At 32.0% G+C, this 19,160-nt stretch overlaps 1 protein-coding gene across 1 annotated transcript; it reads right to left on the bottom strand.

Annotated features, from left to right (window-relative positions):
- Nucleotides 1-4,872: 4,872 nt before the first annotated feature.
- Nucleotides 4,873-10,995, bottom strand: LOC105116363 (uncharacterized protein At1g51745-like). Its single transcript, XM_011013684.1, has 3 exons — nucleotides 10,224-10,995; nucleotides 6,859-7,907; nucleotides 4,873-6,580 (listed from the first exon to the last, which is right to left on the bottom strand). Exons 1-3 carry the CDS (start codon nucleotides 10,439-10,441, stop codon nucleotides 5,508-5,510), a joined length of 2,340 nt encoding a protein of 779 aa, XP_011011986.1. The 5' UTR covers nucleotides 10,442-10,995; the 3' UTR covers nucleotides 4,873-5,507.
- Nucleotides 10,996-19,160: the final 8,165 nt, after the last annotated feature.

Genomic DNA, 19,160 nt, shown 5'->3' with positions numbered 1-19,160 from the left:
TCTAATGCCTCGACTTGTCTAGCTAAAGATGCAAACTTGGCTTGCAGGTCATGATCTTCCCTAAGGTTGTATATACCTCCACTAGATGTATGAGGTTGAGTTTTACTCGGTGCCTCATTAGTACTCGCGGTGTCCTAATTTTGAGCATTTTCAGTTAACAAGTCTAAGTACTTTATTACTTCATCAGGATCTTTATCTTCAAAAGTTTTATTGCACATCAATTCAACCATTTGCCTATCTCTAGGTGTTAACCCTTCATAAAAATATAAAACCAATCTCCATGTTTCAAAACCATGATGAGGGCAAGTATTAAGTAAGTCTCAATACCTATCCCAACATTGGTAAAATGTTTCTCCTAGTTTTTGAGTGAAAGTGATGATTTGTCTTGTGAAAGAGTTTGTTCTGTGAGATGGGAAAAACTTCTTTAAAAACTGTTGTTGCATTTCATCCCAAGCACAAATGGATCCTAGTCTCAAATTTTGTAGCCATGTTTCAGCTTTGTCTTTTAATGAAAAAGGAAAAAGCTTTAATCTAATGGTGTTCATACTACAATTTGAGTCATTATAGGTGTTACAGACCTCCTCAAATTCCCTTACATGCAAGTATGGATTTTCTAAATCTAAGCCATGAAAGGAAGGTAAAAGTTGAATAATGCATGGCTTAAAATTAAAATGAGATGCATCAGGAGGAAAAACTATGCATGATAGTGCACTTGTTCTTGTGGGATTCATGTGGGCTATAAGTGTTCTAACACGGTTATTCTCATTATTCCCATTATGAAGTGATTGATATTCTTCGGCCATATTTTCTGAAAATGAGGAGGATACCCTACAAAGTCTACCATTTAATGTACGTGACCACACTCTCAAGCTCGTATAGGAATAGAATAAAAGGAAGAAGAATAGTAAAGAAGAAGAAGAAACAAAACAAAAGAAACAAAGTTATATACAAGAAAAGTGAAAAAAGAAAATAAAATAAATACAATAATTTGTACAAGAACTTACCTCCCTAGCAATGGCGCCAAAAACGGCAAGACTAGGGTCGAACTGCAAGGAGGTTAATTATATAAATTATAAATGATAATAATACAACAATAATAAAAACATAACAACAACAATAACAATAATAATAATAGTAGTAGTAGTAGTAGTAAAGAAAGAGATGAAGAAGAAGAAGAAAAAGATAAGAACTTTGAGATGGAATATTAATATAAGGATTAAACAATGATAATGACAAATGTCAAGGTTAGAGGTTCAATAATAATAATAGTAATAATAGTAGTAGTAGTAGTAGTAGTAGTAATAAAGAAAGAGATAAAGAAGAAGAAGAAGAAGAAGATAAAAACTTTGAGATGGAATATTAATATAAGGATTAAACAATGATAATGAAAAATGTCAAGGTTAGAGGTTCCACTAATGGTATGTCAAACAAATATAGTATAAACTCTTATTATTCAATTAGAAACCACACACAAAAGAGGTTTCAATCAGATTATAAATTGTTAACATGATCATATTAGTTATCTTATTCGATTAATGCTAATACCTGTAAATCTCGTCAGGCATTCATGATTATAACTTATATTAACAACGAATCAAGTTCCTTTCATAGCTCAGGTGTCGGTTATACCATACAGTATGGGCTATGAGAGTGTCAAATATTTGTTGTACCAAGTGTTATACAACATAAATCTAGATTATTCATTTAACAAGCAATGTATTAAAGAGTGAACAAGAAAACAAATACAAAACATGTTAGTATCAAATATTAAAGTCCATATTAAGTTTACACTATACTTATTCTTACACCATTAGTATAACCTTTTCACCTTGACATAATAAACTTAACTAAACATAATAAAAGAAAGAAAAATAAATAAACAAAATAAGAACATAAATAAGATAAAAGTTAACTAAGTAAATGAAAGGAAATGAAAGGCATAAACTTGATATTAATGAAAGCAAAGCATAAATATTATAAAAAATACAAAGAGAGAAAGCAAGAGCATGATTTTGATCTGGAAACCAAGATGCTTAAATGCATGGTAAATTCCTTTTTTTATAGACCAAAATAAAGAACTATTGATTTGATTACTAATTGATGAGTGGGTAACTAACTCTTGACTTGGTGACAGTTCTTATTTTCTCTTGTCTTCCCAAAACGTCATTGAAAACGTCAAAATCAGAGCCACTTGAAAACTTGAAAGTTGTAGAAAATTATCTCAGCTTTCTTGCGTAAAAAATTGAGATCATTTGGACTTCTATAACTCCAGATATGGGCCAAACACTGAACAGTTCTTGAGCTGTAGGACAGATTCAGACTTTTTTATTATTGCTATAATTTAGACTTGAAAATGGCTTTTTAAATTCTTAGGCTCCATATGAAAGTTGTAGGCCTATGTCTTACCTTTCTAGCCATATAAAGTAAACCTAAATATGAGATCTACAGCTCTAAATATGACCTAACTATTGAACAGTGTTCCGATTTGGACTGCACTGACATCTCTTTTCTAAGTTTGGCCATCTCTTTGTCCTTTCAATTTCAATTCGTAAATTCATCAATCAATCCTTTCATTTATATGATAGGCCTGCATTTAAAATAAACATTTACCATAAATTAAATGTATCTTATATTATTAGATATGTTATTATAAAACATGCTTTAATTAAGGAGTTATTGATACTTTAAGTGCAAAATGATGGTATAAACCTTCATAAAAAATACACTTTTAAGTGCTAATTACAGAAGGTGGAAAAGCATGGTAATGAAGCTGGTACAAGTACCTAGGATGTGAGGAAGGTTGGGACTGAACCAAAATTGAACAACATTAGTAAGGGAGGTTTTTCATAGCATAGAAACTGAAGGGATTTTGCGAATAGAACTAGGGGTTAATTCAGCTAAAAGAGAAATTTTTGTAACTTCAGATGACATGATAACATAGATGATGATATAGATGTTATCAAACTGAAAATACCTCATTTTCAAGTTAAAAGTGATCCGATAAGTATTTGGAGTGGTATAAAAAAGTGGATTGGATTTTCGATTGTAATAGTTATTTGAAGGCAAAGAAGCTAAAAGAAGATATGGATTCGATGAAGCAACATATTAATGGGGCTAATCGGAGGAGATTAATATAAGCAGGAAGAGAAACAAAGGTTATGAGTTTCAAATATTTATGATCATAATGCTTTATAAGGTCAGATAAAAAGCATGAGGTTGAACGACTTGCAAAGGTTTATAAAGAAACAAATAAAGAACGTGAAGAATGGAGAGCTTCAGTTTCAGAACCTAAAGGATGAAAATGAAATAGGGCAATAATGGTTATCATTCAAAAACATATACACAAGCAGATGGCAATGCGTGCTTATTTGAAATTATTATTGGTTACTTCATCCATACAATATTGTTGTAGGCAAGTGCGTGCAAGAAAAAGAACTCCAAATGCTTCAATAAGAGGCTAAGGAATTGTTCATTAAACTTGTTGGTGATTCGAGAATGAATCATCAAAAGACATGGAATGATACGATCCAAGTAAGATTAAATTTGGATTGTGGCGTGAAATTTTCTATCATCTAATTTTATGTTATTAAGCAAAACTCTAAATTAAACCGTTAGATCAAACTGAAACTTCATTAGAAGATTCAGAGATATTTTTTTATATTGGGGTAAAATTTTAGGTGAATAAGACTAGTTTTATGCTATTGAGCATAACTCCAAATTAAACTATTGGATCGAGCTGAAACTTCATCGGAAGATTCAAAGATATTTTTCTATGTTGGGGTAAAATTCTAGGTGAATCGAAGTTCACGAAGGACTTGCGATATAGATTAGAATAGGCTGTATGAATTTTGTTATTTATTTCATTTTGACTATTAGGCTTTATATTTGGCGATGATCATTTCCATGTGACAATATGAGAACTTATTTTGGGAATTTCTTAATTCTATAAAGATCTTTAATGAATTATAACAAAATTTTCAAGTGTGGTAAGGATTTATTAAAGTTCCAGAATTCTTTTCGTATAATAATTTTTTGTTCATCCTAACTACAGAAAAAAATGAGGGTTTGTAAGATTTAATAATATATTAGTTATTTTTATTATTTTCTTTCATGTTTGGGCTTAATTAACATATTTTGGATTTATTGTAAGTGAGTAAATATTAGCCCACAAATTTTAAGTCCATTAGAGCTACCAACTGAATTATTATATAAGATTTTATAAGCTACAATTTTTTAGTTATAATTAAGCAATGATTTATATCATATCCTTATGTAATCTTTCATTTATTTTTTATCCTTATGAATATGGTAATCTTGGATATTATTTTTGTATTTAATATCCAACACTTTTGGAATAAATAATAGCGTGTATAGAATTTTTTGAATTAAATTCAATTAAGTAATTTTCAATGAAATATTATATTTGAAATCTTTTTAAGTATTAAGAACTGAATTTCAAATGGAATTTATTTTTTAAAATGCTACAAGAATAAATAAGAGATTTGGAACTCTCTTAAACGTTAAAAATTAAATTTCAAATAGAATTCAATTTCTAAAAATACTACAAAAATAAATAAAAATTCAATATCTCAAGAAATTTAATATTAAAATTGACTTTCTCAAAATACTCAACTAATTTTTTAAAAGAAATAAAATGGAAGTAATTAGAATAATAATATAGGAATATAATAAATTAAATTTTATCTTTTTTGAACATATAAATTTAATAATTAAAAAAGGAAACCAATTGATTCGAAACATGTAAATTTTGAACTATCAAATGTCCCCTAGCCTAGCAATCAAATAAGTCAAGCATGCCTGATATATTCCCTATTTCAAAAACTACCATCTCTTTAAAATTTACACGGAAAGTCAATGGAAGCATTTCTTAATGGAGTAGATTCAAAAAACACAAAAGTTGATAAAATTAATGGCAATCCAAGAGAAAGAGAGCGAGTTGAGGACACCAACATGCCACATTCCTGGCTCAGGAAAAAATGAAGAAAATCAGGTAGGAATCAAGGTCCGGAGACACAACCTTCTGCATCATCAGTTGCATATTGCAAAAAGCAATGGCAAAGAAAAAACATGGTTTGGTAGTAAAATTACTAACCATGCCCCAAACTAGTTACAGGAAAATTAATAAGTTATTAGCCCTCGAAACCAACCTCAATTCATGAATTAAACCTAGCATCAGGCCACAAGTGTACCCAATTACCAAGGTCGCCATCTTTGATTTACACCTCAACTACCGTTACATATATACATAGCTAGACAGCCTCCATTGATCTTAATCCTGTCTGTTCATCTCTACAATGGTAAAGGGCTTGTACAGAGGGATTCTACCTTCACCTCTACCTTCGGGGTGGAGCACGCTTGCCACAAATCGGGCATCATTTGAATATGCAGAAAACCGGGTTCCCCAACTGAAACTGGCTCCAACGACCCCAACAAAACAAATTTATCAGATATAATTCATACTCTCCAACCTTTCTAGAGAACAAGATTCACGAGTTGCTTGATGTAAAGGCACAGTGTGTATGCCTTGCTGAACCATTCACTGCCTCGTTTATCCTACTGAACACTAATTTGAGGGGGATACAAGTCACGGCAGGACCCTTGGACTTCTCCACCACCAGTTTCCTATCTTCTACTTTTTTTCCAGTCAATGAAGATAATTTGCGAATCTTTTTAGACAACAGCCCGCATTTCCTTAATTTGTGTGATTTACTAGGTGAAGATAGTGGTTTCATTGTCATATGCCTGGCAGGTATCCTACCAGCTTCTAAATTCCGCATAGCTGCATAACCCAATTTGGGAATTTCTATTTCAGCAACATGCACTGTATCCCCTTCATTGCTACCAAGTAATAGATCAGAATAGCCATCCTGTAAATGCTCAATTGTTAAAGGGTGACCAACAATTGCTTTACCATTCAATTTACTCATTAGGGAAACCAATGGAACATGCTGCTGCCGATAGTTTCGTTGAACCTTGATGTCAACATTAAATAGTTTTGAACCTGAGGAGAAATTTCTGCCAGAAAAATCTGATGTCTGATATCTGGAATTAACTGTGAAGCGTGATTGACGGTAGGGAAGTGACCTTTGAGGCACAGACATCTCCACCGTTAACCCCTTCATACTAAGACCCCCCTGAGGAAAAGACTTGCTCCAGTCCCGTACCGCATCCCCATGGTCTTCAGTAAATGGTCGGGATTTACCTCCGCTGCTATCAACTTCCTGACCAGGACCCTGACAGAATTCATCCAAATGCTCCATACCTGCCAAGAACACATTGGGTTCATCATCCATGTCCAGATCTTTTCTCGAGTCTTGATTTTTATTTTTACTTGTGTGTCTTGAATTCCTCTTTCCTTTTGACTGCCACTTTGATGTACCTTTCTCTATCCTTTGGCTGATATTATTATAAACACAATTGACTGCCAGACTAGAGGAACCAGATTCATTACAGGCTTCATTTTTAAACAATACAGCTTCTGCTTGTCTACTTTGACTAGATTGCCCCCCCAATCCACCAATTTGCTGCCTTCCAGATGAACAAGACATAGGAGAAATTCCTGGAGAACAAAATGAAAAATCATCACAAGTAGAAAATTCCTCTACAGTAGTTGGCATACCCCAAGTCTCTTAAACAAAGAGATACAACAGCATGCTTGGATAAGACACTTAAAAAGAAATTATACAAACATTAGATAAATAGGACTATCAAACAAGTTATGTCCAATGTTCTCAGTTATGCTACTAAAGAGATTGGACAACCTATGCATGGAATAAAAAACAGGTAAACAGAGAAGGGTGCATGCTCTGAAGTTTTAAATGTCATAATCAACCATACCTGTAGAGTGTTTTTCCTCCCCAACAAATGGTACATCAAATAACCTGTCTGCAGAATCATTCTCCGTTAGCCCAGATACGCTAGAAATATCTTTTTCCTTCTTCAAGTTGTGATTAATGAGGGGAGCATCATAAACATGCTCAGAAGACTTTAATGAGCCAGCATTCTCACAAGACACCCCAGTATTGTCTGAGTTATTATTAATTGCAATAGAACAGTCCTTTCTAGACTCATTTGACTCTAATCCAGAAATCTTACTGTCAGATAATCCAGGAAGTGGTGAGCTACTTGAACTGGGAATTTGGTCACAAATAACTGGAACACACACCATGGTTGTACTCTCTAAAACTTTCGTCAGTGGTCGGTGACGATTTTTTCTTTTCAATAGCTCATTAACATTTGCTACTTGAGACCTTTTTCTTTTCAGCAACGAGTTATAACCTTTGCTACCATTTACAGGACTGAAATTGGGCATACAATTCCCAATGCTTGAATCTCCTACACCAATTCCAAGATCCTCGAGTCCTCTCATACGCTTAATTCCTTCTGTTCCATCATCCTCAGAATCATTTGGGGTTCTTCTTCTCCTTCCTGGAAAAGATTGCACCTTACAAGCACCAAGATGATTTGGCTCTTCAGAAGATGTACCAGACTGTGATAACTCTGGTGGTAAATCTGAATGTGAACCTGAATCAGAATCCAAACTAGAACCTGAATCAGCAATCGCATCTGAATTATCTTCAGAATCACTATCCCCATCAGTCATATCACCGTCTTCTTTTCCAGAAAACGACATGCTTGATTCTTTGGCTGAACTACCATGCTTTTCACCCAAATTATCACATCTAGAGAAGAAGTCCAGCTGATCCTGGCCTAGGCGAGCATTCTCAATCTCTAAGGCATGGAGAATGGCATCTTCCCTCCGAGCATATTTCACCACTCTCTTATTACCATTTGCAGCGGAAGCCTTTGCCTTTTCAATACATTCATCATATTCCCCACATCGAAATGCCTTCACCCTTTTTGATTTTTCAAGATTATACCAATCCCTAAACCAACAAAATAAAGCGTCTGTTACAAAAAAATCATATCTATAAGATGTGAAGATTTTATATTTGAATGTTACTTAAGAATTCAAATTCTTCAGAGAAAAAAACTGTAAACTTCAACCTCAAATTTTTTTTTTAAAAGACAAGAAAAAAGAAAAGAAAAGAAAATTAATATCACAGAAACTGTTATGCAAAAACACTGTTCCAACTTACTTTTAATACCAGCATCAACCAAGACAGACACACACGCATCATACAGCACAGACACAAATGAGGACCTTCATGGATACATATTTATTTGCATGTTTAAGCATCTTGAGAAACAAAACTCGGTTCAAAAGCTGCAAAAACTCTACCAGCTTCTATTTCTACCTCATACAATGGGTATCCAGATGTGAGAGGGCAATAAACCTTCTGAGCCAACATTTTGGTTTGCATAAAAATAGAAATCCCATCAGCCTCGAGCTTGACCACCTCATAAACAACTAAAATAGTGTAATTAGAAATTACATATCAGTCCTCAGCACATCTGCTTGCATGATCATCCAAGCCAACTTACTCTTTACTCCAACTAGAATTGACAGATAATATGACCGAAGTAAAAGTCCATCTAATGATGGCTAACACCCAGATAAATGCCACAAGGACCACAAACAGCAACAAGAAGGTACAATAATGAGTATTAAGATTCCTGTGTCCCGCATAAAGGACACGTGGAGTTTCAAATCCCAAAATATATGTGCCTCTGATAGCAATATCATATAACACTAATTCTTTTGAAATCTAATCTAAGCCTCTCCTGCTTCATCACTAGATGCACATCACAAGAAACAATACAAATAGAAATAATACATAAAACTCACAGAAATGGAGTCATTAAACTCGAAGCTTTTGTTCAGTAGAAGGCACCATCTGCACAGAAGCTTTAAAATATTTGTTTCCCATGGAGAATTTAGATGAACTCAACACAATGTTTGCATGCTTTTATGCTATAAACAATCTGTATGGTTTAGAATAGGGGAGATGTGTCCCTATTTTTGGAAACAAAATATGCCCCAACCCAAAAACACAGAACACAATCTCGCCCTTTTAATATACATGCCAACCATGAAGAAAAGGGCAACCAAAATGGGCAAAAAGCTTGAGTTATCTTCTCTAAAACTGAGCTGTAGAAGTAACACATTACAAAGATGGACAAAGCCTCAGTTCAGAAAAGGTTAATAAGAAACCAAGGTCCAAAGCACAAAAATAGTACAAATTGTCCAGAAAGATAGATCTATTTATAGATCTCAACAAACATGACAGGACTATCATTCTCGCATAGAAAAATATAAGCACACATCAAGCCTCACAATATGCAGAGTTATGAATCTAGTATAGTAGCATTTCAAGAAAAGTACTGGATCAGCTGCTGAGTGGTGGAGCCACACTCAATGATGAAACAGTGTAGTTGTGTCAGTAGTAGAAACCATGTTATTAAGAGAGATGGATAGGGCTTAGAAGCTACAAAACTAGGTAGATGTAGATTGTGGCATCAAACTATACCATAATCAAGCACGTCTTAAACTGATATCAAATAAACATGAAGTTCAAAAAGCAACAGCAATGCAGGTCATAATGCAGCAGAGATGATCCTAATGAGGAGGTGATAGTTTTGGTTGCAGCTATGCAGATGCAAGTTAATGAGATGATGAGCTAATGTTCTCCAATTCTCAAATCCACTAAATAAGAGAGCTTACACTTTTCAGTTTTTCATAAGTGTTCCCAATCATACCATACCAAACGTGTTCCCAACAGAAGTATCATACAAGCATCCAACACCAATTAACATGAACTTTATGATAGAAAATAGAATCGTAAAATAAACACTCTGGAACAGAGAAATTTTCCCGAAATAACAACATCAGATATATACATAAAATTGGGAGGGGGGACAACCTATTTGGACATGTGCAAACAAGATGCCAACCCGAAAATCCAATTTTTACCATAAAACTAAAGCACCCAAAAAATTTGCAACAAAAATCCACAGAACCATCAAAACCATTAAAAAGATCTGTCAAATAAAAGCTCCAGAAACTGCAATGCATCAATTATCTATTTCATAAGCCAGGAAGCACAAGCAAAACAGCATCAGATCAATGCATGCACACAAATCCCAGACCCTCGCAGCCATTCAAAACAACTCAAACAAACCACCGGCAATTAAAAAAGATAGTACAACTTGTATAAAATAAAAAGACAACGAAAGAAAACACCTAGGCCAGACTGATCAAAATCGAGAAACTAACAACAAGAGATAGTAAAGGCACTTACACACTAGCATCCTCCCGTCCGAGAAGTTTGACAGGAGTGCCTGATCTTGGCGAGACCAAACTACCTTCGGAAATTTCATCAAGACCCACAATCCGACCCGGCCACCATGACCCATTTCTACGGCGGACCCAAACTAAAGCACCCACAGACGCATCAATGGCTTTCGTGGTGTTGTTGTTGTTGTTGTTACTGTTGGGGTTATCAGAGCTACTGCCCATCTCAGAAAACCCCAACTCAATCTTTGCAGACCCAAAAAGAAGACAAAATATAAAAAATATAAAAAGAAAAAAGAAAAGCCACAGAGAATATCTTGCAAATCAATCAAATCCCAAAATTTTGAAGGGAGCCCAGGTGCGAAAACCTACGAAGGTCGGTTTCATGGAGAAATGCTTACATACCCTTTAAAACCTGGAATATAAAAGATACAAAAAGGGGAGGAAATCAGCAAAATAAAGAAAACACAACATTGCATTCAAGTTGCAACACAAAACCCCTAATAAACCCTGGATTGAAGGGTTTCGTAAAAAGAAAGAGATCCTATGAAGGAGATCTGGGAGGGTTTTTTATTTTATTGTTAGTTGTTGCGGTTGTTTAAAAAAAAAAGGACAGTTTTCTTGAATATTTTTTTAGTGGGTTTTCTGTTCTCATTTGTAATCTAGCTTTTAAGCTTCTTTCTTTCTTTCTTTCTTTCTCATTTATTATTATTATTACGATTTTTTTTTTTTCAGGATGTAAGAGAGAGAGACGAGAGAAGGGTTGCTATGCGTGTCTGTATTTTTTTCTTTTTCATTTCTCTTCCCTGGCAATTTTATGACTTGCAATGTTTTACCTTTGGGTCACTTCTCATGCGTGGTTTGTTATCATTTTTATTTAAATAATATTTTTTATAATTTATAATTTATTTTTTATATAAAAAATTAAAAATATAGAAAAAAATTAATTTAAAAAAATTTCAGATTTTTATAAAAATATTTTTTAATCACAAAAACAAATAATATCTAAAATTATATGTCATCTGTTTTACTTATGAACCTTTAATTATTTACAAATTGATCAAGAACAAAAAAAAATTTTAAATATTTGTTCACCATAATAAAATAATTTAAATATTCTTAAAAATAAACTATCATCTAGGAGCTTTTTAATATTTTCATTTTTTTAAGTATAACAAAATGATTTAATTACCTTTAAAAGCATAATTTTTTAAATTAACATGTAAGAGTTTTTTCATATTTTTATCCTAGCATTTTAGTTATAATGAGGTTGACTAAGTGACACTTTTATAATTTAATAAATATAAAATACTTGATGTAGTTAAGCTTACCATAATGGATGGTTCTAGACTGTCAAGTGTGGATTTAACATAATTAGATAAGGATTTGCTCTGAACAGATTATATGGATAGCCTAGTAGATACATTTTATGGACTGGTAGGACAAATAAAGGTTTAAGATGAGGTTTGATCATGCTAGACTAGAATAACATTTTAAAAGGACCATAACTTTTTATCCGATCATTGAATCGCGCTCAAATTTTTATAGAAGTTCCTGAAGGCCATGTTCCTTATAGTTTTCACTATGTTGCTACGCGGACTGTCAGATCTTTAGATATAAAAAATCTCATGTAGTTTTTGTGATTTTCTTTTTTATTTTCAGATTTCTTGTTTATTTTTTATTTTACGCTTCTTTCCTTTGTAATTTTGCATTTTTCTTTTTGTTTTCTAATTAAGATAGGATTTCTGGCTTATTTAAGGCTTTATAAACCTCATAACGAGGCAGACTTGATTATCATTATTTTAAATAAAAAACTTGTGTATTTGGGACTCACAGCTCCTTTTGTCCATTAAAATATTTTGTTTTTTATTTAATTATTGTCTTTAATTTCCATCTACATCAATATTATTTAAAAATAAAAAATAGTTGGCATGTGCATAAGGGCTACCCTTGTGCCCTTTAAGGGGTGTGATTAGTATTTAAAGGTATATTTTTATCAAGATTTTATATCATTATTTTGCACTTAAAGTATCAATAACTCCTTAACTTTTAGCATGTTTTATAATAACAAGTCTGATACCATAAGGTACTTTTAATTTATGGTAAATGTTCATCATAAATGCAGCCCTATCACATAAATAAAATGATTAATTGATGAGTTGAAGTATTACAATTGAAAGGATAAAGAAAAGGCCAAACTTAGAAAAGAGATGTTGGTGTAGTTCAAGCTAGAACACTGGTCGATAATTGGGTCATATCTAGAGCTGTAGATCTCAAATTTATATCTACTTTATATGGATGGAAAGTTAAGACATAGGCCTAAAACTTTCATGTAGAAATCAAACTCAGTTTTGATGTTTGGAAGTCTAAATCTTAGCAACAACGTAAAAGTTCGAATATATCCTGCAGCCTAGACACTGTTCAGTGTTCAACCCATATCTTGAGTTCTAGAACTCCAAATTACCTTAATTTTTTTCCTGAAAAGCTGAGACAATTTTCTAGAACTTTCATGTGTATGTCTGGTTCAAATTCTGATGATATCAATGACATTTTATTCAGATAAAAAGATAAGAATTGTCACCAAGTCAAGATATGGCCGCCCACTCATCAATTAGTCATCAAATCAATAGTTTATATTTTTAGCCTATAAAAGGAGGCATTTGTCACATTTAGGCATCTTGATTTCCAAATCAAGATCATATTCTTGCTCTCTTTCTTTGTATTTTTGTAATGTTTAAGTTTTGCCTTTATTAATATCTTGTTTATGCCTTTTATTTCCTTTCCGTTACTTAGTTAATTTTATCTTACTTATGTTCTTATGTTATTTAGTTATGTTTCTCTTCTTTATTATATTTAACTAAGTTTATTATATCAAGGTGAAAAGGTTACATTAATGGTGTAAGAACAAATATAGTATAAACTTAACATGGACTTTAATATTTGATACTAACATGTTTTGTATTTGTTATCTTGTTCACTTTTAATACTTTGGTTGTTAAATGGTTAATTTAGATTTATGTTGGATAACATTTGGTACAACAAATATTTGGCACTTTTATAGTCTAACCGTATGGTGTAACTGACACTTGTGCTATAAAAGAAACTTGATTTGTTGTTAACATAAGTTATAATCATGAATGTCTAACAACATTTACAAGTATTAACATCATTTGAATAAGATAAGTAATATAATCATGTTAACAATTTATAATCCGATTTGAACCTCCTTTGTATGTGGTTTCTAGTTGAATAATAAAAGTTTATAATATACTTATTTGAAATATTATTGGTGGATCCTCTAACCTTGATATTTGTTGTTATCATTGTTTAATCTTCACATTGATCTTCCATCTCAAAGTTCTCATCAACTTCTTCTTCTATTCTCATCAACTTCTTCTTTTTCTTCGTCTTTTTCTTCTTCTATTATTGTTGTTGTTGTTGTTGTTGTTGTTGTTGTTATTTATAATTTATACAATTAACCTCCCTGTATTTCTACCCCGGTCTTGCCGGATTATTTATTACTTCGACACTCTTGCACTTGGGAGAAAACATCAATCTTTTGGTCATGTCAAGTTTTTGGCTCTATTGTCTGGGAGGTAAATTATTAAATAAATTATAGTATTTATTTTATTTTCTCTTTTCACTTTTCTTGTATATAACTTTGTTTCTTTTGTTTTATTTCTTCTTCTTTTGTTTTTCTTTTCCTTTTATTCTATTCCTACACATGCATGAGAGTATGGTCACATACATTAAGTGGTAGACTTTGTAGGGTATCCTCATCATTTCAGAAAATATGGCCAAAGAAGATAATCAATCACTTTATAATAAAGAATAACTATGTTAGAATACTTAGAGACTATATAAATCCCACAAGAACAAGTGCACCATCATGCATAGTTTCCCCCCCTGATGCATCTCATTTTAATTTTATGCCAGCCATTATTCAAATTTTATCTTGTTTTCATGGCTTAGATTTAAAAAATCTATATTTGCATTTAAGAGAATTTGAGGAGATTTACAACACATATAATGATTCAAATTGTAGCATGAACACCATCAGATTAAAGCTTTTTTCTTTTTCATTAGCTAAAACATGGCTACAAATTTGAAATCAGGATCTATTCGTGCTTGAATTAAATACAACAATAATTTTTAAATAAGTTTTTTCCAAATCACAGAACAAACTCTTTTAAAAGATAAATCACCACTTTCACTAAAAAACTAGGAGAAACATTTTACCAATGTTGGAATAGATATCAAGACTTGCTTAATACTTGCCCTCATTATGGTTTTGAAACATGGAGATTGGTTTCATATTTTTATGAAGGGTTAACACCTATAAATAGGAAAATAGTTGAATTGATATGCAATAGAACTTTTAAAGATAAATAACCTGATAAAGTAGTGGAGTGCTTAGACTTGTTAGCTAAAAATGCTCAAAATTAGGACACCGTAGGTACTTATGAGGCATACTTGTTAGTTAAAAATGCTCAAAATTAGGACACCATAGGTACTTATGAGGCACCGAGTAAAACTCAAGCTCATATATTTAGTCGAGGTATGTGTAACCTTAGGAAAGATAATGATCTTCAAGACAAGTTTGCATCTTTAGCTAGAAAAGTCGAGGCACTAGAATTAAGAAAGAGTAGTCAATTAAAATATATTCAAGACATTGTGTGTCAAATCTGTGAAACAAATAAGTACTCAACCAATAACTATCTAACTTTACCTTCTTTTAAGGAATGTCTCCTTGAACAAGCTCATGTTTTAAATAGTTTTCAAAGGCCTAACTATAATCCATACTCACAAATATACAATCCTAGTTGGAGAAATCACCTAAATTTCAGTTGAAAGAGTGATAGCAATAATGCATAAACTTCACAACCACTGTTTCAAGCACACCATAATTTCCAAAATTTTTATGGATATGCACCTCCTTATGCTACACCTCTTATAAGAAATCTTGAGAAAATATTGCATGCATTCATTGAAAAGCAAGAGATAATCAATATTCAACTTTCTCAAAGCATGATAGATTTTAAAGATTCTCTTAGAAAATTGATATCTGTACTCAGTTTTCAAGAGAAAGATAAGTCATCTCAACCATAATAAAATCTCATGGGGCAATACAATGCAAATGCAAGTAGTTGTGGAAGCCAACATATGGATCAAGTTAAATCAGTCACTACTCTTCGTGGTGGTAAGGTGATTCCTCGCCAGCACTTCCATTTCCTCATGTCATGACCAAACAAAGAAAAGTCAATCACAACTCTAAAATCTTTGAAACTTTTAAATAGGTAAGGATCAATATACCTTTGATGGATGCTATTAAACAAGTTTTTTCTTATGCTAAATTTTTGAATGATCTGTGCATTGTGAAAAGAAAACTAAATGTGAAAAAGAAAGCCTTTTTAGTTGAACAAGTAAGTGTCATTCTTCATAACAATAATGCTTTGAAATATAAAGACCCTGGTTGTCCTACTGATTAGTACTTAAAATTGCATTTTTATTAAAGGTTTATATCATCATTTTGCACTTGAAGTATCAATAACTCATTGACTAAAGCATGTTTTATAAGATACCTTTAATTTATGGTAAATATTCATTTTAAATGTAGGCCTATCACATAAATAAAAGGATTGATTGATGAATTTAAGAACTAAAATTGAAAGGACGAAGAGATGACCAAACTTAGAAAAGAGATATTGGTGCAGTCCAAACCGAAACACTATTTAGTAATTAGGTCATATTTGGAGTTATAGATCTCGGATTTAGGTCTGCTTTATATGGATGGAAAGGTAAGACATAGACCTACAACTTTTATATGGAGCCCAAATTTAAAAAGGCCATTTCCGAGTCCAAATTATAGCAACAACAAAGAAGTCTGAATTTATCTTATAGCCGGTATATTGTTCAGTGTTTGGCTCATATCTAGAGTTGTAGAAGCCAAATGACCTCTATTTTTTTTCCTGAAAAGCTGAGACAATTTCCTACAACTTTCATGTTTCAAGTGGTTCCAATTCTAACGTTATCAATGACATTTTGGGCAGACAAGAGAAGATAAGGATTGTCACGAAGTCAAGAGTTGGTCACCCGCTCATCAATTAGTTATCAAATCAATAATTCCCAATTTTGGCCTATAAAAGGAGACATTTGCCATGCATTAAGGCATCTTGATTTCCATATCAAGATCATGCTCTTGCTTTCTCTCTTTGTATTTTTGTAATGCTTAATTGTTGTTTTCATTAACATCAAGTTTATGTCTTTCAATTCTTTTCCTTTACGTAATTAACTTTTATCTTATTTATGTTCTTATCTTGTTTATTTATTTTTTCTTTCTTTCATTATGTTTAGTTAAGTTTATTATGTCAAGGTGAAAAGATTACACTAATGATGTAAGAATAAGTATAGTGTAAACTTAATATGGACTTTAATGCTTGATACTAACATGTTTGTATTTGTTATCTTGTTCACTCTTTAATATTTTGCTTGTTAAATGACTAATCTAGATTTATGTTGTATAACATTTGATATAACAAATGCTTGACACTTTCATAGCCCATACTGTATGGTATAACTAACAACTAAGCTATGAAAGGAACTTGATTTGTTGTTAACATAAGTTATAAGCATGAATGCCTGACAATATTTACAAGTATTAGCATTATTCGAATAAAATAACTAATGTAATCATGTTAACAATTTATAATTGACACGACTAAAAGATTAATGTCTTCTCCCAAGTGCAGGAGTGTCGAAGTAATAAATAACCCGGCAAGACCGGGGTCGAACCACAGGGAGGTTATTTATACAAATTATAAATAACAATAATACAACAACAATAACAATAACAATAACAACAACAACAACAACAACAATAATAATAATAATAATAATAATAATAATAATAATAATAATAATAGTAGTAGTGGTAGTAGTAGTAGTAGTAGTAATAATAATAGTAATAGTAATAGTAATAATAATAAGAAAGAAAGAGAAGAAGAAGAAGATGATGAGAACTTGGAGATGAAAAATTAATGTAAAGATTAAACAATAATAATAACAAATGTCAAGGTTAGAGGTTCCACTAATGGTATATCAAACAAGTATAGTGACACGACGAAAAGATTGATGTCTTCTCCCAAGTGCAGGAGTGTCGAAGTAATAAATAACCCGGCAAGACCGGGGTCGAACCACAGGGAGGTTAATTGTACAAATTATAAATAACAATAATACAACAACAATAACAATAACAATAATAATAACAATAACAATAACAATAACAACAATAATAATAACAACAACAATAATAGTAATAATAATAATAACAATAACAATAATAATAATAATAATAATAATAATAATAATAATAATAATAATAATAATAGTAGTAATACTAATAATAATAGTAATATAATAATAATAATAATAATAATAATAATAATAATACAGAAAAAGAAGGAGAAGAAGAAGAAGAAGATGAGAACTTTGAGATGGAATATTAATGTAACGATTAAACAATGATAATAACAAATGTCAAGGTTAGAGGTTCCACTAATGGTATGTCAAACAAGTATAGTATAAACTCTTATTATTCAATTGGAAACCACACACAAAGGAGGTTCCAATTGCATTATAGATTGTTAACATGATTACATTAGTCATCTTATTCAATTAATGCTAATACTTGTAAATCTCGTCAAGCATTCATGATTATAACTTATGTTAACAACAAATCAAGTTCTTTTCATAGCTCAGGTGTCGGTTATACCATACATTATGGACTATGAAAGTGCCAAGCATTTGTTGTACCAAGTGTTATACAACATAAATCAAGATTAGTCATTTAACAAGCAAAGTATTAAAGAGTTAACAAGATAACAAATATAAAACATGTTAGTATCAAACATTAAAGTCCATATTAAGTTTACATTATACTTATTCTCACACCATTAGTGTAACCTTTTCACCTTGACATAATTAACTTAGCTAGACATAATGAAAGAAAGCAAAATAGATAAACAAAATAAGAACATAAAATTTAACTAAGTAAAGGAAAGGATAAGAACATAAAAGTTAACTAAGTAAAGGAAAGGAAATGAAAGGCATAAACTTACTATTAATGAAAGCAAAGCATAAACATTATAAAAAATACAAAGAGAGAAAGAAAGAGCATGATCTTGATCTGGAAACCAAGATGCCTAAATGCATGGCAAATGCCTCCTTTTATAGGCCAAAATTGGGAACTATTGATTTGATGACTAATTGATAAGTGGGTGGCCAACTTTTGACTTGGTGACAATCCTTATCTTCTCTTGTCTGCCCAAAACGTCATTGATAACGTCCAAATTGGAGCCAGTTGCAAACATGAAAGTTGTAGGCAATTGTCTCAGCTTTCTTGTGTAAAAACTTCAGCTCATTTGGACTTCTAGAACTCCAGATATGGCCGCAATACCGATCATTTGGACTTCTAGAACTCCAGATATGGCCAAAATACCGAACAGTGCTCGGGCTGGAAGACAGATTCGGGCTTCTTTGTTGTTGCTACAATTTGGACTTGATAATGGCCTTTTTAGATCTTGGGCTCCATATGAAAGTTGTAGGCCTATGTCTTACCTTTCCATCCATATAAATTGGACCTAAATCTGAGATCTGTAGCTCCAGATATGACCCAATTACCGAATAGTGTTCCGGTTTGGATTGCACCGATATCTCTTTTCTAAGTTTGGCCATCTCTTTATCCTTGCAATTTAAGTTCTTCAAGTCATCAATCAATCCTTTCATTTATGTGATAGGCCTGCATTAAAAATAGACATTTACCACAAATTAAAGGTATCTTATATTATTAGATATATTATTATAAAACATGCTTTAGTTAAGGAGTTATTGATACTTCAAGTGCAAAATGATGATATAAAACCATGATAAAAATGGACTTTTAAGT

The sequence above is a fragment of the Populus euphratica genome, unplaced genomic scaffold (assembly GCF_000495115.2).
Source record: "Populus euphratica unplaced genomic scaffold, PopEup_1.0 scaffold916.1, whole genome shotgun sequence".
Lineage (NCBI taxonomy): Eukaryota > Viridiplantae > Streptophyta > Magnoliopsida > Malpighiales > Salicaceae > Populus > Populus euphratica.
This window is presented reverse-complemented; position numbering and strand designations above follow the sequence as displayed.

Coding starts and splice junctions, on each gene's coding strand:
- LOC105116363 (XM_011013684.1), bottom strand. CDS start 10,441: ATGGGCAGTAGCTCTGATAACCCCAACAGTAACAACAACAACAACAAC. Junction 7,908..10,223: donor GGACGGGAGGATGCTAGTGT/GTAAGTGCCTTT, acceptor TTGTTGGTTTAG/GGATTGGTATAATCTTGAAA. Junction 6,581..6,858: donor GGAGGAAAAACACTCTACAG/GTATGGTTGATT, acceptor TTTGTTCTCCAG/GAATTTCTCCTATGTCTTGT.